The sequence below is a fragment of the Pangasianodon hypophthalmus genome, chromosome 21 (genome assembly GCF_027358585.1).
Source record: "Pangasianodon hypophthalmus isolate fPanHyp1 chromosome 21, fPanHyp1.pri, whole genome shotgun sequence".
Classification (NCBI taxonomy): Eukaryota; Metazoa; Chordata; class Actinopteri; order Siluriformes; family Pangasiidae; genus Pangasianodon; species Pangasianodon hypophthalmus.
In genome coordinates this window covers 12,886,624-12,902,817 of record NC_069730.1, presented here as the reverse complement: position 1 = coordinate 12,902,817, position 16,194 = coordinate 12,886,624, and the positions used below count along the sequence as shown (strand labels likewise).

At 39.6% G+C, this 16,194-nt stretch overlaps 1 protein-coding gene across 2 annotated transcripts in view; it reads left to right on the top strand.

Annotated features, from left to right (window-relative positions):
• gpc5c (glypican 5c) overlaps positions 1-16,194 on the top strand; it is an 88,881-nt gene that overhangs the window by 31,824 nt on the left and 40,863 nt on the right. For both annotated transcript variants that reach the window (XM_026925637.3, XM_026925636.3), the window contains exon 3: positions 5,640-6,334. In XM_026925637.3, the coding sequence (XP_026781438.3) occupies positions 5,640-6,334 (695 nt within the window). The remainder of the gene's footprint in view (positions 1-5,639; positions 6,335-16,194) is intronic.

The window sequence follows — 16,194 nt, the reverse complement described above, 5'->3', positions numbered from 1 at the left end:
GGTCCCCTCCACTGGGTGGGTGGTCAAGGTGCTCCGTAGTGCTGTGATGAAAGAATTTACTGTGTGGTGGTCTGGCAGGCAGTGATGCCAGACTGCTGTAGCCCAGGCCAGAGCTTTACCAGTTAATAGGGCAATCATATATGCTATCTTGGCCATCTCCAAGGGGAATAGGGAGGGCTGCATCTCGAAAAAGAGAGCATTGTAAAGTAAATGGTTTCCACCTTCCCCGCTGCCCAGCTTAAGGCAGTGGAGAGGGCCAGCATGTCTCAGCACCTACGGGGGAAGCTGGCTCCGGAAGGCCGGATTGGGGGCTTTCCACCAGGTCAGTGCCTGTAGAGGAACTGGCATGGGGCTGCAGCAGGGCCTGGATCTGCCCTACCCATTTTGCGATTCCCTGGACCTCAGTGAATAAGGTAGCCAGGGCCTGCTCGTGTTTCCCCAGCACTGTGGCTTGGCCAGCCACGATCTGCCCTAGCCGCACCAGATTCGCTGGCTAACGTTCTGGTGCAGACATACTGTTACAGGGGTGGACTCGGTATGAGATGGAAAACAGCACCAAGCAGGGCCTGCTATCCAAATAGATAAAAGATAGAAATAAATAACTAACCGGATTACAAATCTGGAACGGGCAAGGAGGAGTGCTTACTGGCCAAGATGCGACCTCAAATAATGATGGCGGCAGCAGGGCACAAACCAGTGCCCTGCTCCGGTGCACTAACCATTACACCACTCACTGTGATAAGTGGGTGTGAGAAGAGTATGTGTAAGGGAAGTAGTGAGCTGCTGAAAAGCCCTAACCGACGCTCTCAGTTTGTGCCACAGCGCAGAGAACAATTTTCATGCTGGCCGAATAGGTCAAATATAAACGCCGCAGAGACGAGGGAGAGGTGTCTGCTCGTCAAAGCTTAACTAAGGATTCAGCGAGGAAAGTATCTCGCTGAACCAGGGTAAATCGTCCTTTTTAGTGCTTAGAAATAATAAATAAGGCACCTGACTCTAGTACTGAACCTCAATAAATCTACTCTAAATCCTGTGATAAAAGTATTGAGCTGAAGATTAGGGAAGACACTGAAATTACCTCTCAGAAATAATACTGCTCTCAGACCGGGGTTTAAATAGCGACATGCATAGGTGCATGGGACTGAGGCGCTATAAAGGACCGTACAGGTGGTCACAGATTTGCCTCAGAAGGCACCCACGATGGTACAGCATGATCTGGGAACTCTGGCTCTGACAGTTCCTCAACCTCACTTCAGTTTATAATTGGTCTCGTCTGGAGATTTTTTAAACCACTCACACAGTTACGTTTCTTAATTGGGTAATAAAGGGTTTAGCACTTTCCCAACATTTATAAGAAATAATAATAATAATAATAATAATAATAATAATAATAATAACAATAGTGGGACACCTATTTGTTTTCATATTTATTTACATCACCAATTTGCAGCAACTCTTGTGTCAATTCCATGTATGGGATTGCCTTAAGCATTCCTTACTGGCATCTGGAAACAATGTATTCAGCTCTTCCACAGTAGAGTGGATTCTGATTAGCTGAATTATGTGAGCTGGCAGAATGATTTGTCAGTTCCCCTTCTTCCCATCCAGAAAGAATGAAAGACTTCTGGATCTAAAGGAAACCTTATCAATCTCTAGATTTAGACAGGAACCTATTGACTTGGAAATTAACTCACTTTAAGCAATTTTGTTTTCTCCCCATCTGTTTAACTACTTTAATTAACTTGTGAGTCTGAGCAACCAAGATGGCAATGTGGGCATCTGAAAATTGTTCTTGGGCGATTATAGAGATTAGTAATTTGAGAATGTATTTTATGGGCCATCTTAAGAAACTGTATAACCTCCCATTACAAGGCAGTAAATTTTAGCCCTTTGAAAGCTCTGCTTTTAAGCATTTGCACAGCTAGCGGCACTGTTGCTGAATTAAGGCTTCATTTTTGTAAAACGGAACTTGGCACTGTAAAATGGTCATCTCCACTAAGGCGCTGATCACACAGGCTCAGCATGTCTGTGCTGAAAGTATTTAGATTTATAGTCAAGGCCTACCCTGTTTCAACATTTCATTACAAATATAAAGAATGAACTGCTGGAACATATTCTTGTCACATACTGAATAGAGTGAGGTCTTTGCCAGAGCCGGTGTTCACCTTCAGTGGTTTATGCAATACAAATTGTGCATGCTATGTCTGAGGCAGTATAAAAGCAAAGGCCCATTCCAAAGTATTTATACTTAAATATTAAGTATATTAAATTAGTGGTTCCCAACCACCAGCCTGCGAGCCTGGTCCCAGGCGCAAACAGTGCATCTGAAATGGCATTAAGATTTCTGTGGGGAAGGGGAAAAAGACTGGAAAGACTGAGGAAAAACAAAAGTAAAGTAAATTATACTGAGAAATAAGCTGTCTGAACATCCACCACACAGGCACTCCAAAACATCTTATTATCTATAAGCTCTCACTTGCTTTCACACACATGCTGAAACTGCGCTTTGTAGCAATGCAACACAGCATTCAACCATAAGACCACACTCAGCGAAGCCTGCAAATGACCCTGCTGCTACTTTTCTCCACTCGCTTTCTCCACTGCTGATAGGAAACGTGGTCCAGCAAAACTGGGTCTGCCTAGTCTTACTTAATTGCTTGGTCTGAACATGAATGTGTTCTGAAAGTTTGATCTGAGAAATTGTTTGGAAGTTACTTCACTACAATTGGATGTTTTCATCTTCATATGATTTTAATAGTCTTTGATTTACTGGATCAGGTTCAGTGAAGTCCAGTGACAGACTTTAAACCATTATTTAAAAAAATATTCCACTTCCCTAGGGTAGGGCTGGCTGATAGTTCAAGCAAGAACTTTCAGTGATTTATGACTTGGTTATAGGCTAATTCCTTCCGAAAACAAAAGGGAAAGACTGGTGTCCTCTGGGTCTGGAGAGTTCTGACTGTACATCAGATGAAACACAGGCTTGGTGGCAAAGGCAGGGGAAATTATTCAAAGTCAAAGAGTGTGTGCTCACATACACAAGGTAAATGTCAGTCTCTCTCAGTAATTACATGTAAAACATGTTACTGGAAAGGCAGTTTGGCATGTTCGCCTATGTAATGTAGTGTGCTTTCTCTCCCTCCCTTCTCTTCCTCCCCAACTCTCTTGCTCTTTCTCTCTCACCCTCTCACATGGCACAAGTTTGCCCTCTGAAACTCTAGCCTGGCACATTCTACCTCATGCGGTTAGCTGCTCTCCTTCCAAAATGTCTCACCGTGTCACGCACACACGCAGCCCAGAAGCTGGTAATAACCTTTATGTCATTTTTTCTTCCACATTTCTTTAATCACTCTTACCACTTTCTTTTTTCTCTGCAGTCTCACCTATAAATCTCTCATCACTTCTGTGCCAAACAACACAGGATTTAGGGGCTCTGAAAATAGAAGAATTGTAGAGGCCATTTCATTTGAGAATATTTTATTTCTTCCCATTAGATTCAACACATTTAAGGGCCTTGATCAGGTAACTGATTATTCAGGTCAGGTCAGCACACAAAAGTGCAATGGCTCAGTCCCCACCTGTGGGATGGTGTTTATAATAGGAATATCTGACAGTTTTTACCTTTTTTTCTTTTACAAAATTGAGATTTAAGTAAGTAAGTAAGTAAATAAATAAATAAATAGGTTACTGAGGTTAAGATTAGGGTTAGATTTGGGTGTAGGCATAACATTAATTAGTTTCATTAATAATTATGGAAGGACCTCACAAGGGTAGTAAGATAAATGTGTGTGTGTGTTGGTACATGTGTATATCAAATAGCTGTCTGATTATGGATTTTGATCTATCACAAAAGGATCAGAACAGGTATGATATGACATTTGTATGAAGTGTGAGCTATTCCTTATGTTTATGTTTATGATGCTTATTTTCAGCTTTTTTTCCCCACACTCCCCGACATTTTGTGAGTGTATGTGTGTCTGTGTTTCTTCCATTTCTGACTTACGGTTTTCATTATTGGAAGTGATGTACCTAAACATTTTGATACCCTTTTCTACCCCTTTATACCCACTGCAAACTGTCAATAATTTGAAACCCTTAAATAAGACATAATAATGAGACATAATGTCACCTGGTCTTTTTCCAATCTTCAACTGCCCATTTTTGGTGAGCCTGTGCCCACTGTAGCCCCAGATTCCTGTTCTTGGCTGACAGGGGAGGAACTCTGTTGTAGCCTGTCCACCTCAAACTTTGGCACATTGTTTGTTTTGAGATACTTTGCTGCTCAGCATGGTTGTAAAGAGTGGTTAGTTGAGTTAGTGTAGGCATCCTGTCAGCTTGAACCAGACTGGCCATTCTTCTCTGACCTCTCTCCTCAACAAGGTATTTCTGCCTTGTTTTTTTAGTTTGTTTTTTGCACCGTTCTGTGTAAACTCTAGAGACTCTCGTGTATGAAAATCAGCAGATCAGCAGTTTCTGAAATACTCAAACCAGCCTGTCTGGCACCAACAACTGTTGATCCTTATCTGCATGATTTTATGCATTGTACTGCTTACACATGATTGGCTGATTGGATAATTGTATGGAAAAGCAGGTGTACAGGTGTTCATATTAAAGTGGTCGATGTGTATATGCACATACAGAGTATGTATAGACAGTATTGGACAAAAACATCAAGCACCTTGGTTTATGTCAACTGCATTACTGTGTCAGTACAAACGATTTCCCTAGCGAACTGCAAGACAGTGTATCTAAGAGAACTTTAAAAACAATGGCATTTTTTTTTAAATTTCATCTTCTCTTTCCAGAATTTTACCCTTTGGCACACCACTGTGTATTTATTATGTGCATGTGTTGATGTTGCGTATATACTTTAATCTGTATCCATACATGTGCTTGTAATATCCGCATGTGTTTGCATGTTAGTGTGAGGTGTTCAGTCTCAGTTTCACTGCAGTTGCTGCTGTTTCTCCATCTGCTAACATGCCTTTAATCTGACATCAGTAGCCCAGGAGAGAACGCCACTGTGTGCGTGTGTGCGAAAGGAGGTGGATGGGGCATTTCAGCACAGCTGACTAGACAGGTCACACCAACTGGCCGTTGTACAAAAAACAAGTTTGGGCATGTATGTTTGCTTATCTGTGCTTGTGTGTGTGTGTGTGTGTGTGTCTGTGTCTCTGTGTATGTGTACGTAGAGGAATAGAGAAGAAAGAAACACCACCTTCTTCTGAACTTGGTTTTCATTTAGATAGATAGATAGATAGATAGACCCTTTCACAGATGATTTAGAAAAATGGTTGTGGAGCTTTTGCTGTCTTCACATCCTTGGTGGATGGTCTCAATTCATAATCTCATAAAGTCATAATCACTTTGCAAAAATGTGCAGTGCAAAAATAATTTGTATGTATAAAAAATAAATCATAAGCCACTGAAACTGTCAATAACATTTCAGAAACTTGTTTTACAAGCTCCCATTTTGAATTTCAATTTGAAAGGATGTTCATGTGATAATTCTGGACCGGGAACTAACACTTCTGACAATTCTGATGAAGGGATCATAACAGTCCAACGTCCAGCTGATTTTCAATCCTGTTTCCCCTCTCACTCATTCTCTCTCTCTCTCTCTCTGTCTCTCTATGCAGATACGTACCAGTCTCTGTTCACTTTCTCCCAAGGTCACCTGATCTCTCTTTTTGAGAGCACCTACACCTCCCTGTCTTCTAGAATCGCTCCCCATGTCACTTCCCTCTTCTCCAGTCTTTCCAACTTCATCCAGGACACCTCCAACATTTCTGTGGATGCTACTGTCTACAGCTTCTATGACCACCTCTTCCCAATAGTCCACAACCACATCATCAAGCCAGGCATTGCTGAGGATAACAACCTCTCTGAATGCCTCCGTGCCACTCGCCAGGATGTGAATCCGTTTGGTCATCATGCTCAGGCCATGGTCGAGGAGTTGGCAGGCGCCATGCAGGCAGCCAGGGCTTTAACAAGGGCATTTTCCATGGGTGAAGACTTGATGAATGTCACAGAAATGGCCTCTCTGACCAGCGAGTGCGCCAAAGCACTTCTGAAGATGCAGTACTGCCCACATTGCCAAGGCTTAACCCTCATACGTCCTTGTCCTGAGTTCTGCCTCAATGTTATGCGTGGATGCCTGGCAAATGTGGCAGAGCTAGATATGCCATGGAGGCATTACGTGGCTATCCTGGAGGACCTCATACACACTGTAGCTGGAGAACACAGCCTGGAACTTGCCCTGCTTGGGGTCAGAGGTCATGTCAACGAGGCCATACTGTATGCACAGCTACACGAAGCCAGGATCAGTGCTACTGTGAGTAAGACAGCATTTAAAACCCATTTTATTTCCTTGGTGCCCAGTGTTCTTTTAGAACCTGATGTACAATGTGTCCTTTGTTGTGTTTCAATTCCAGCATGATGCTCTTAAAACAAAATAATAAATCAAGAAAAAAAGTCTTTTCATCCCTGCGTTCTTAAAGCAATATGGGGGAGAAAATTAAAATTCACTTTACATATGTGAGTAGTCTGGTCTAAAATGTGGCATGCATGATTGCCTTTGGATTTAAAATGTTGATAACAAGATATGAAATGAAATTATTCACCAGAAGACTACACTTGCCTGTGCTCATTTGAAATATACACGCTCATTCTGTACACTGGAATAAAAAGTAACATTCGTCTACATAGAATTTACCATTTTTATGCTACTGTTATTTCTTGTCAAATTTGAGTTTGGTGTTCTATCACATTTCAAATGACTGTGGGATATTATAGTGGCAGTGAAGTCTCAAAATCCAGCCAGTCAAATTGAGGAAAAGTTGTAGCATTGTTTTAAAAGGAATCATTAGTCCTTAAAACTGTCTTGTTTGTCCTGCTTGAAAATTTATAGAGGTCATTCAAATGACAGTGTGTTACTGGCCGATATGGAATGCTTCAGCGGGGAGGAGACCAATCACATTAAGGACAAACAGATTTTTAGTGTCCATAGTAATTTGACAAAAATTCTAATTATGCTCGTCTCTCTGACCAGCTGTTTGTTTGTTTGTTTATTATTTCTTTTTAATTTCCCTATCTTTAATTCCTCCCCTCATTCCTCCTTTTTTATGTCTATATAAGCCAGGCAAGTACAATGTAGTATAATGTCGATGACTGGAAATGGTTTTTAGTTCACAAATATGCTTTGAATCTCTCTCTCTCTCTCTCTCTCTCTCTCTCTCTCTCCCTTACTCCCTCCCTTTTAACTCAGTATCATAATTTTGGAACATAATGTATTATTGAGACCCATCTGTTCTTTGTGAAAGTGGTCCAGGCAATTGCAAATGAATTTTAACTCATTTGGAAAATCAAGTCCAGAGCTCCTCTAAAGCCACAAATGACAAAGTAACCATGACATGTTCTTTCTGGCACCTATGAGCTGAGGTTAGTGAAGCCTCTCATGCACATTCACATGCATGGCAGGAATAGAGCAGAGCTTCTCTTCACAATGCCGCTAATTGGCTTGAGAATACTGTGGGTTGTCTTGGCACATGAACAGCCTTATAATGGGTTCAGTCTGTCCATAGGTCCCATTATTCCCTTCAAAATCTTAACATAAATGAAACTGTACATGCTGGTGTTCAGTTTTTCCCCATCAAACATGTGTTATGAAGAGGTTAAGGTGCTGAAAGGTTTAAGACTTTTTTTATGTCTGGTTTAGAGATTGGACCACTGCCACATACTCAACAGTGTGAGAGAAAGAGAAAAGAAAAGAAAATCATGAAAGCAACTAAGAAAAATGACGGTCTTTGATTCATATAAATTGGCCTAAGTGAGGTTAACATGCCTAAAAATATTCTTAATAAAGTTAATGCAGACACTCACCATTGGCCACGTTCCCCTGGAATGTCTAATGAAAATGACGAGTTAATTTAGATGTTCAAGAACTTTTTAAAGAATGGTTAAATTATTTTTAGTCAGAGCATATAATATCTGGAGAAGTTCTTTTCTCTGGCTGCTGTCAAAAAAAAAATCCTGCTTAGAAGAAAAACTCAATTTTCCATGGCACCCCATGCTCTGTAAACAGGAAAAAAAAACCCAACAACAAATCATGTACACCACCAATATCCAACCAATGAGCACAAAGAGCCACCTTTACTTGCCTGTCAGTCATGTTGCTTATCAACTCAGAAAGCTGTCCCTCCTGCACTGGAAATCAGGCTTTCTAGCTTTGCATGTGTGTTTGGGTGGGGCTTTGGTTTTTGATGGCATTAGAGAGAACACTGAAGTAAGGGCTGTATCGGTAATTAACTCCCACCAAAATGACTGACTATGCCTTTAACACAGGACTATGTAGTCTGTGAATAAGAGAAACCCAAAGCTGCACAGTTACTAGCATAAGTATCATCATCATCATCATCATTATCTATCCAGCCTTTATTGCTCTTTATTGACTATTTTAAGTTCCATGGCCTGATGTTTCCACTTCTTCTTTTGAAAAAAAAAGTACTCTTCATACTTGTGAAAACACAACAGAAATGTTTTGAAAGAAGTTTTCTATCTCTAATGAGCATAAAGTGGGAAGTGGTGAAGTAGCACATATATGTGTGTGTGTGTGTGTGCGTGCATGTGTGAGATATTAGAGGAATTATAATGGTGTAATGGTGTTGTCTTTCTCTGTCATGTTTTCCCAAAAGGCTTGCGGTTGGCATTCTCTACCCCCTGGTGTGCAGCCTTGAGATGGCACTGTGCCCTGCCAAATGTGTGTGTGTGCGTGTGTGTGTGTAAGAGAGGGAAACTTGGATGAGACTTAATGCTCACAACATCCTAACTTACACACTCACCATTTTGATCCTTTGTGTGTGTGTGAATGTTTGTGTGTATGTAGGGTCAGGTTTTAGATCTGCAGGCGGCGCATGCTTGATGATACTAGTTGCTTCATACACAGCACACGGGGAGTTTTCACACATTCTTCTGCATACCTGCAGAGTTTATAAATTGTGTGTGTATGTGCCTGTGCGCTTGGGTTTTTTTATATATATCTGTGCATCTCTAATGCATGCATACCTGTGTATATAATGACGTTATATATGAATCTATGTGTTTATCATTCAAACCACTGTTCTGTGAATTGTATTAGTAATTGAAAGAGTTGAAGTGAACTGAAGTGGTTTATTTTTTCTGCCATTCAACACCCACCTTAATGGCCAGCTTAACACATCTACATCTGTCACGTATCACTATTAGTATTCAGATTTCCATGCCACAGCTGGAGGTGGTGATTCAGCACATCTGTGATAGATTCTGTGTAATGTGAGTACAAAATCTGAATTAATGTGTAGTGCATTACTCGTTGCAAATATCATTTTTATTTGAGTGTGATGTGGGTATAGCTTTTGGCTTTGCTTTCCATTTGCAATAAACATCCCTCCATTCCTCCACCCATTGCCCTTTTCTTCCAGTCTGTAATCTGAATCATTTTCATTCTCTCTCATTATTTTGTTTCACTCTTGTGTTCTTTCTTTGTTACTCAGCTTGTGAACTGTTATTGCATTCCACTTCCAATATGTTTCCTTTTTCTTTAATATTTCTTACATCTTTTATACCTTACATGCTTTGTTATGTTCATATTCTATTCTATTTGTCTATCAGTTGGTGTCTCTCCCTCTACTCTTCTGCTGTTCTGAAGGCTTGCCCTTTTTAATGTTTTTGTTTTCATGGCACAAATGATAAGTTTCCATTTAAAAGCTTACAACAGTTTCCTGAAACCAGCAAAGTTTGGCTTCAGTAATTTATTATTAAGTGCTTACCCAAGTATTCTCACTGCCATCCTATAGTGACGTTTGTGTGGTGACAGCTTTCAAAAAAGTTTCAAAATCTCACACAAATTTTAAACAAGAACAGGTGATGTGGTTAGATTTTTTTTCAGTTCCACACAAAGTCAGATGAAATATTAACTCCACCTCTAACCCTAACATTAACCTCAAACATACAAACTGAGACATGTGAATTGTTACGAATTTTCAAGCAAGAAAAGATGTTGGTTAAATTTGTACAGTCTAACTAGGGATCAAAAGGAAGTAAAATGATTCAGAGCTCAAAATGTTTATAACTTTACAACAGATGACAGTTTCAGAAATAAACAAGAACAAGAAAAATGAGACAAAAATCATAACTTCTTAACCAAGGACACATTTGATTAGTTAGTATAGTATTTTACTTTGTTTCCTCCAGGGTTTAACACAAGGCTCTAATTACACCCTTACAAAAGAATGTTAATAGCAACTTGTGTTTTTGGACAACGGAAACAAGCCTCTGGAGGCTCCTGGGAGTGGAGCGGATTTCCATAGAACACAGCCAGTGAGACGGGTCACAGACAGAGTGCCGTCACACTTTTTATTTTATTCTTTTTTTTCTGGCTTAGAGTCCCTGCATCCTTCCATAAGTCTGATGGAGTAAAGATGTAATCAAATACCTCAGGAGGTTTCCCTTCATTAGTTCATTCTTTTCTCCAAGATTCTAGTGCTGAGAGAGCCTACAGTAAACCTTCACCTCCCTCCTTTTTCATGAGCCATTCCTTTTTGTTCTACTTTCTCCATCACGCACTTGCTTTCCTTTCTTTCACACCTCCTTTTCTATTCCATCTCCTAGCAGTTCCCTTCTCTTCCAGTGTGCTGTATGCTGGTATGCTGACTATGCACTCTTTTCCCTAGCTACCATATAATCATCCATCTGAATACAAATTTATGGACACAGGAAATTATTAAGCTTATTCACTCAATGGACCCCGCACCATTTGATATGAATAATTAGGATTTACAGAGTGTGTGCACTCCTGCATGTTTGGAATATAAATATGGAATGAGGTATTTTAAGCATCTACATATGAATAAATATGAACGTGAACATTCTTCTTCATGCTTGCAATGGGGGGAAATGGAAAGTTCGATATTTGAGTATGAGAAAGGATATGGCAGGAGTGAGTTAATGCTGTAGGTGCATTCAACTACATCAGAGGACTTTTCTGATAATTGACATTTTTAATATGTGTCACTGAACCATCATAAACAGCCAAGAATCAGACCACAGTATTGATCATGTAAATGCCTTAACAACAAAACCTTGCAGATACAATAAATATCTATGAAATTCTGGTATAAAGAAAACTGATTTATCGTTGCCTTATTATTCCATCAATTACAGGCAATGTCAGTTCAGGCTCCATTAGCAGTATTTAAAGTTTTATACTAATTAAATATGAAGTATATCTGAAAGATGAGTAATTTTTCATAGCTAGATGTTTAGAAGACTGACGTGGACCTGTTTTCTCTTGTTTACAAGGAGGAAAATAAAGAACAGATGTACAAGGAGGGGGAAAATGACAAATATAACAGTTATAACAGCCAATGGCTTTGGTTCCGATGGGGGGAGGGTTCTTCTGTGAGATTATATCAATGGTGGGGGTGACAATCATGATATTACAACAATATAGATGACAATCATGATACTACAACAATATATCTTATTTAGTTTATGCTAGTTTTCAAAGCACTTTACCTCCTACCTGTTCATGGTAATTAATTACTATCTGCTCCCTCTGGTTTGTTTCCTCTGAAGACTTTTTATTAAATCTCTATACTCGCATCTGTGTTCTCCTGTCTGTGACAGAAAACTTTGCGGCTAACATGGGCACAGCGGCTAACATTGTTTCTCACAGGTTTCAATGATGTACATCAAGCTGACACAGCTAAAGGCTGGTGAGAAACAACAAATCACTTCCATCCATGGTACACTGGGGAGTCTCACTATCTTCAATAATTAGTGGTGCCGAGCTCTATCACATCTTTGGCAGGTCCTCCTCTAGACATCTCATAGCCCAGCCTGACAAATATGACAGGAAGCCAACTAAATGTCAATATTTTCTGCTACAATGCTTGACAAACATTTAGTAGTAGCTCATATCACTGCTGTTTGGTAAAGTGCAAGACTAGGCAATTACAGTATGGCTGAATGGAGTTAAAACTATGCAGTTCTTCACCATTTCGTTGAGTTGTTCTGCAACATGCTTGATCACCTACCTGATGGCAAAAAGGTGGCAGAGTATCTTTTAACCCTAAAACACAGACTACAGCTGAATTTGCTCTGGAGTCCCACACACTCAGGGATTGTGGATCAATAATCAATAAACTAGCCTTCTGAGACTGTATCTGGTAACTTGATTCACTCATTGAGCTAGCTATTCATCTTGACAAGCTTCTCATGGAAAGAAGAAAACCTGATCCCATACGAGCACCAGTTATCACAGAAGATGAAATAATATCCTCTCCAGAAGCAGTGCAGATCATTCACACCAGCTCACTGTCCATGAACATCAGAAATGACTGAAAAAGAACCATTCTGCATAGCTGTTGTGCTTCACCATTGAGGCACTATGTTCTCACTATTGAGAGGGAAGTGGCCAGTATCTTCATAAATTCTAAAAGTGTTTATCAGCTAAAGATCCCCGTGCAACCATTACATACTAAAATTCATTTCCAAGCTCTGGATAGCAAACCAGTTGGCTAGGGAGTCGTTATGCTTGAAATGATTCCCCCAACACAAGCACCTTACATAGTAAAAGCCTCCCTCGTTTCACCTAATCTCTCAAAAACCCCAAAGCACAATCCAATAATCTCCTGGTCTGAGCAAGCAATCACAGCCTGGTCCCCTCACTGCTGAGATACTGCCTGGTCCCCTCACTGCAAGATATTTTATATCCTGTTGTAACCATTGCCTCCATATCTATCGAAAGCCACAAGGTTGAGGTGTCAGTTAACATACCCGGTCTGTTATGATGAGTTTCAGGAAGTATTCACTAAGGTCAAAGGATGTGCTGTTCACCCTCCCAGAACTTATGACTATGACTTATGACCGTTGATTTAGTCTCTTGTACTACTTTTTCAATGTCACATGTTTATAGCTTGTCCCACACTGAAAGCAAAACCATGAAGAATACATTGCTTAGCTACTGAAAAACTAAATTACTGTATAGTTGCGTACCATTATCCTCTGCCCCTTGTGTCCTCAGCCTTGAAAAAATGAACAGCTGCTGTAATTTTCACCAAACTCAATCTCCACAGTACAAATGGAAAACAGCATCTAGTATGACCTCTAGCCACTACAAACACTTGGTAATACCATATGGCTTGGTCAATGCCCCCTTAGTTTTCAAAGTTTTCATGGAAAACTTTCCCCAAGGACATAGGCAAATGCATCACAATCTGTTGCCACAATCCAGTTGTCATCACAGTCATGATCACTACCTGCCTCTTTGGGCAATTCGCTCAGGAGGCCTCTTTTTAAAACTCTAAACCTGCACCTACATTTGCTTGTCTGCACCTAATGACAGTTATAAAAATTTATGGACCCAGGCTATAAGATGTTATCAGTTTTTTCACAGTAAGCCTTTTAAGAGCAGGGAGTAAAAGCATGAATATCCTAAAGAAATGCCTCAATGACATTATATATTCTTTGCACATTTGAAAATCATAGCATGATTTTGTACCTTTCAATCACAGCTGATGTGTGCAAGAGTATTAATGTGACATGAGGCCAGCTAGGACAGCCAGGAGTATCAGTTGCCAACACACTCAGTGTGTGTGTGTGTGTGTTTGTTTGATCCTTGTAAGAACATACAGTTCAGAAAATAAGTAGACTATGACGTGACTCTTATTGTTTTACCTCTGTAATCCACCACATAGGATCACTGGATAGCAGGGGAAAGAGAGAAAGAGTGTGAAAGAAGCCAGAGGAGAGAGAGGGAGAAAGGGTGAGACAGGGTGAAAATTGAGTGCATAGAATGTAAACCAGCAGTAGACAAAAGCCTGAGCCTAATACCCACCATGCACTGCAGGGGGGCCAGAGAGGGCTGAGAAAGCTGGGATGCTTCTGTAGCTGATCCCTACATAAATAAACATGCATCCCTGACCATCACCACACAAAGCAACCCAATACCCCCAGAGCACAGAGTGAGATGCCAACGATTGGGGGAACGAGATGAGCAGGTCACTCCCAGTGAGGAAAGAAATGGTTGTGGATTAAGATCCTGGCTGGACTTGAATCTCATTTTAGCAGGGAGATAAGCTAGCTCCATCAGACAATTAGAAAAAAAAGATTCTTGAAAGGGTTCTTTTTAAAGGTAAAGATTCTTAGCTTCATAAACGGGTCCTCATTTGAAACCCTTTCAGATAGGGAAAAATTGTGGTAGGGTTCTTCTTGAAATAGAAAGCTATTGGTATCCTAACAATATTAATATTCTTAAATTGTATATTTTGATTAATTATTAATTATATATATATATATATATATATATATATATATATATATATAAGAATATATTTCCTGTCTTAAATACATAACAATTTGCAGGACTTGATTAGGGACAGGGTGAGTGACTTCATCACCTTCTCCTTGTTTGTTGAAATTCATACCAAGTAATGGTATGGTAATTCAAAGGCTTCCAATCACACTGTTAGGATCAGCATGCAAGTTCAGTTGGTGATGATAATTGAACATACGATAGAAATTGCTGACACTCTTGAGACTATCATTGAGGCTATTATATCCAGGTAGGGCTGCAAGATGATACCAGTATGGTGTACTGTAATAGTGGGTATGCATTAACTATACTGTAGTTAGTGTTGCATAAAATTCAAAATCAACCAAGGCAACCACAGCCAGCTTCATTAGGAGCTTGCATAGGAAACATGGCTGCACCACCATTGAAATGATCTAGGTGTAGAATAGTATACAAATACACACATGAACTGACTCATGCTGAGTTAACACCTACCATCCAAGCTCCTACTTTTGGCACTGGGTAAAGGATAGTATGGTATGTACCCTAGTGATGTTTGATCTCAAGCTGTCGATGGAGAGATTTTCAGAATTCCCAGGCAAACTTGCCTCATGGAAACTTATCATTTACCATGCTTCTTGTACTTGTTCTCAGATGTTTTCATTTTGGAGCATGTTTTTGTCTTAGATTCCAAGAGCCGATTACCTTTTTTCATGAATCTTTCTTTCTTAAGTACCCATGTCTCTTTTGGCATTTGGCTGGATAAGAAACAGCTGAATTCTCTGTGTTTGTATAAAATATTGTTTTATGTAAGACCATGGAACAAAGATCTCTAAGTGATCCTTATCTTAATTTAGCTTTATCTTCTGTGGATGAAGACAGACTTTTTTTTACCCTCTGAACAATTTATGCATCCACCAGCTAGAATGCAACAAAAGTCAGATTGCAGTAGGACTAGCCATGATTGATTAATATTAAATAGTTTTTTTTTCAGTACAACTACATGATTTTTGGTACTCATAGATATCGTTTCTGAAATTCAGTGTTTAGGGCTGTCATGGATCTTTTTATTTAGCTCTGTTTATTTTGGTTATGTCCATGTGCTGCTAGCAATGAACACCTCATTCGAGTTCTATGTTTAAAATTTTATGCCATTTAAACAGGATCTTAAATAGAGAGTGGGAGATTGACCTGAGTGCACAGAGCATAATCACTGAGCATGGTCATTAAAATGAGAGCAAGGTACAGTGAATTGCATCTTGACTCGCAATGTGTAGACCCTAGCGATAGCGCATGTCTTAGTGCAATGTGCTTGCAGAACAGAAGTGCTCTTTCTCACATGTGACAGATCCATCACTAAAGACTGTTTTGTACTATATTTAGCATTAGGTTAGGCATTAGGCTAATTAGGTAACTTTATCCCTCTAATGGGATAAATCAACACAAAACATGCCAGCAAAATTTCCCCCACAGCATAACAGATCCACTAGTGTTTCTTTATTTTTTTATGCTAGCTTGCAAGGTCTGTGGTGAAAAAATTTCTTTCAAGATTGTCTAATAAATTGTGTACTGGACATAATAGATAGACATTGAACCTATTACGTGACATCATGTTATCTGTTTAAAAATCACATTTTTATTTTTATTAAAAATCACAAGGTGTTTAAACTAGCAGAATTTCTTGTATGAATACTGGATAAAGATCATTTCTTGTGTTTGGGTGAGAAAAAAGTGTTATAAACAGTGGGATATATACAGATATACAATGAACAGAACAAATTAATATTAGGTGAAATGAATGATCATCATAGAACAAGTGTGGCAAACTATTGAGGAAATCCATAATATCATGGAAGCCTTAT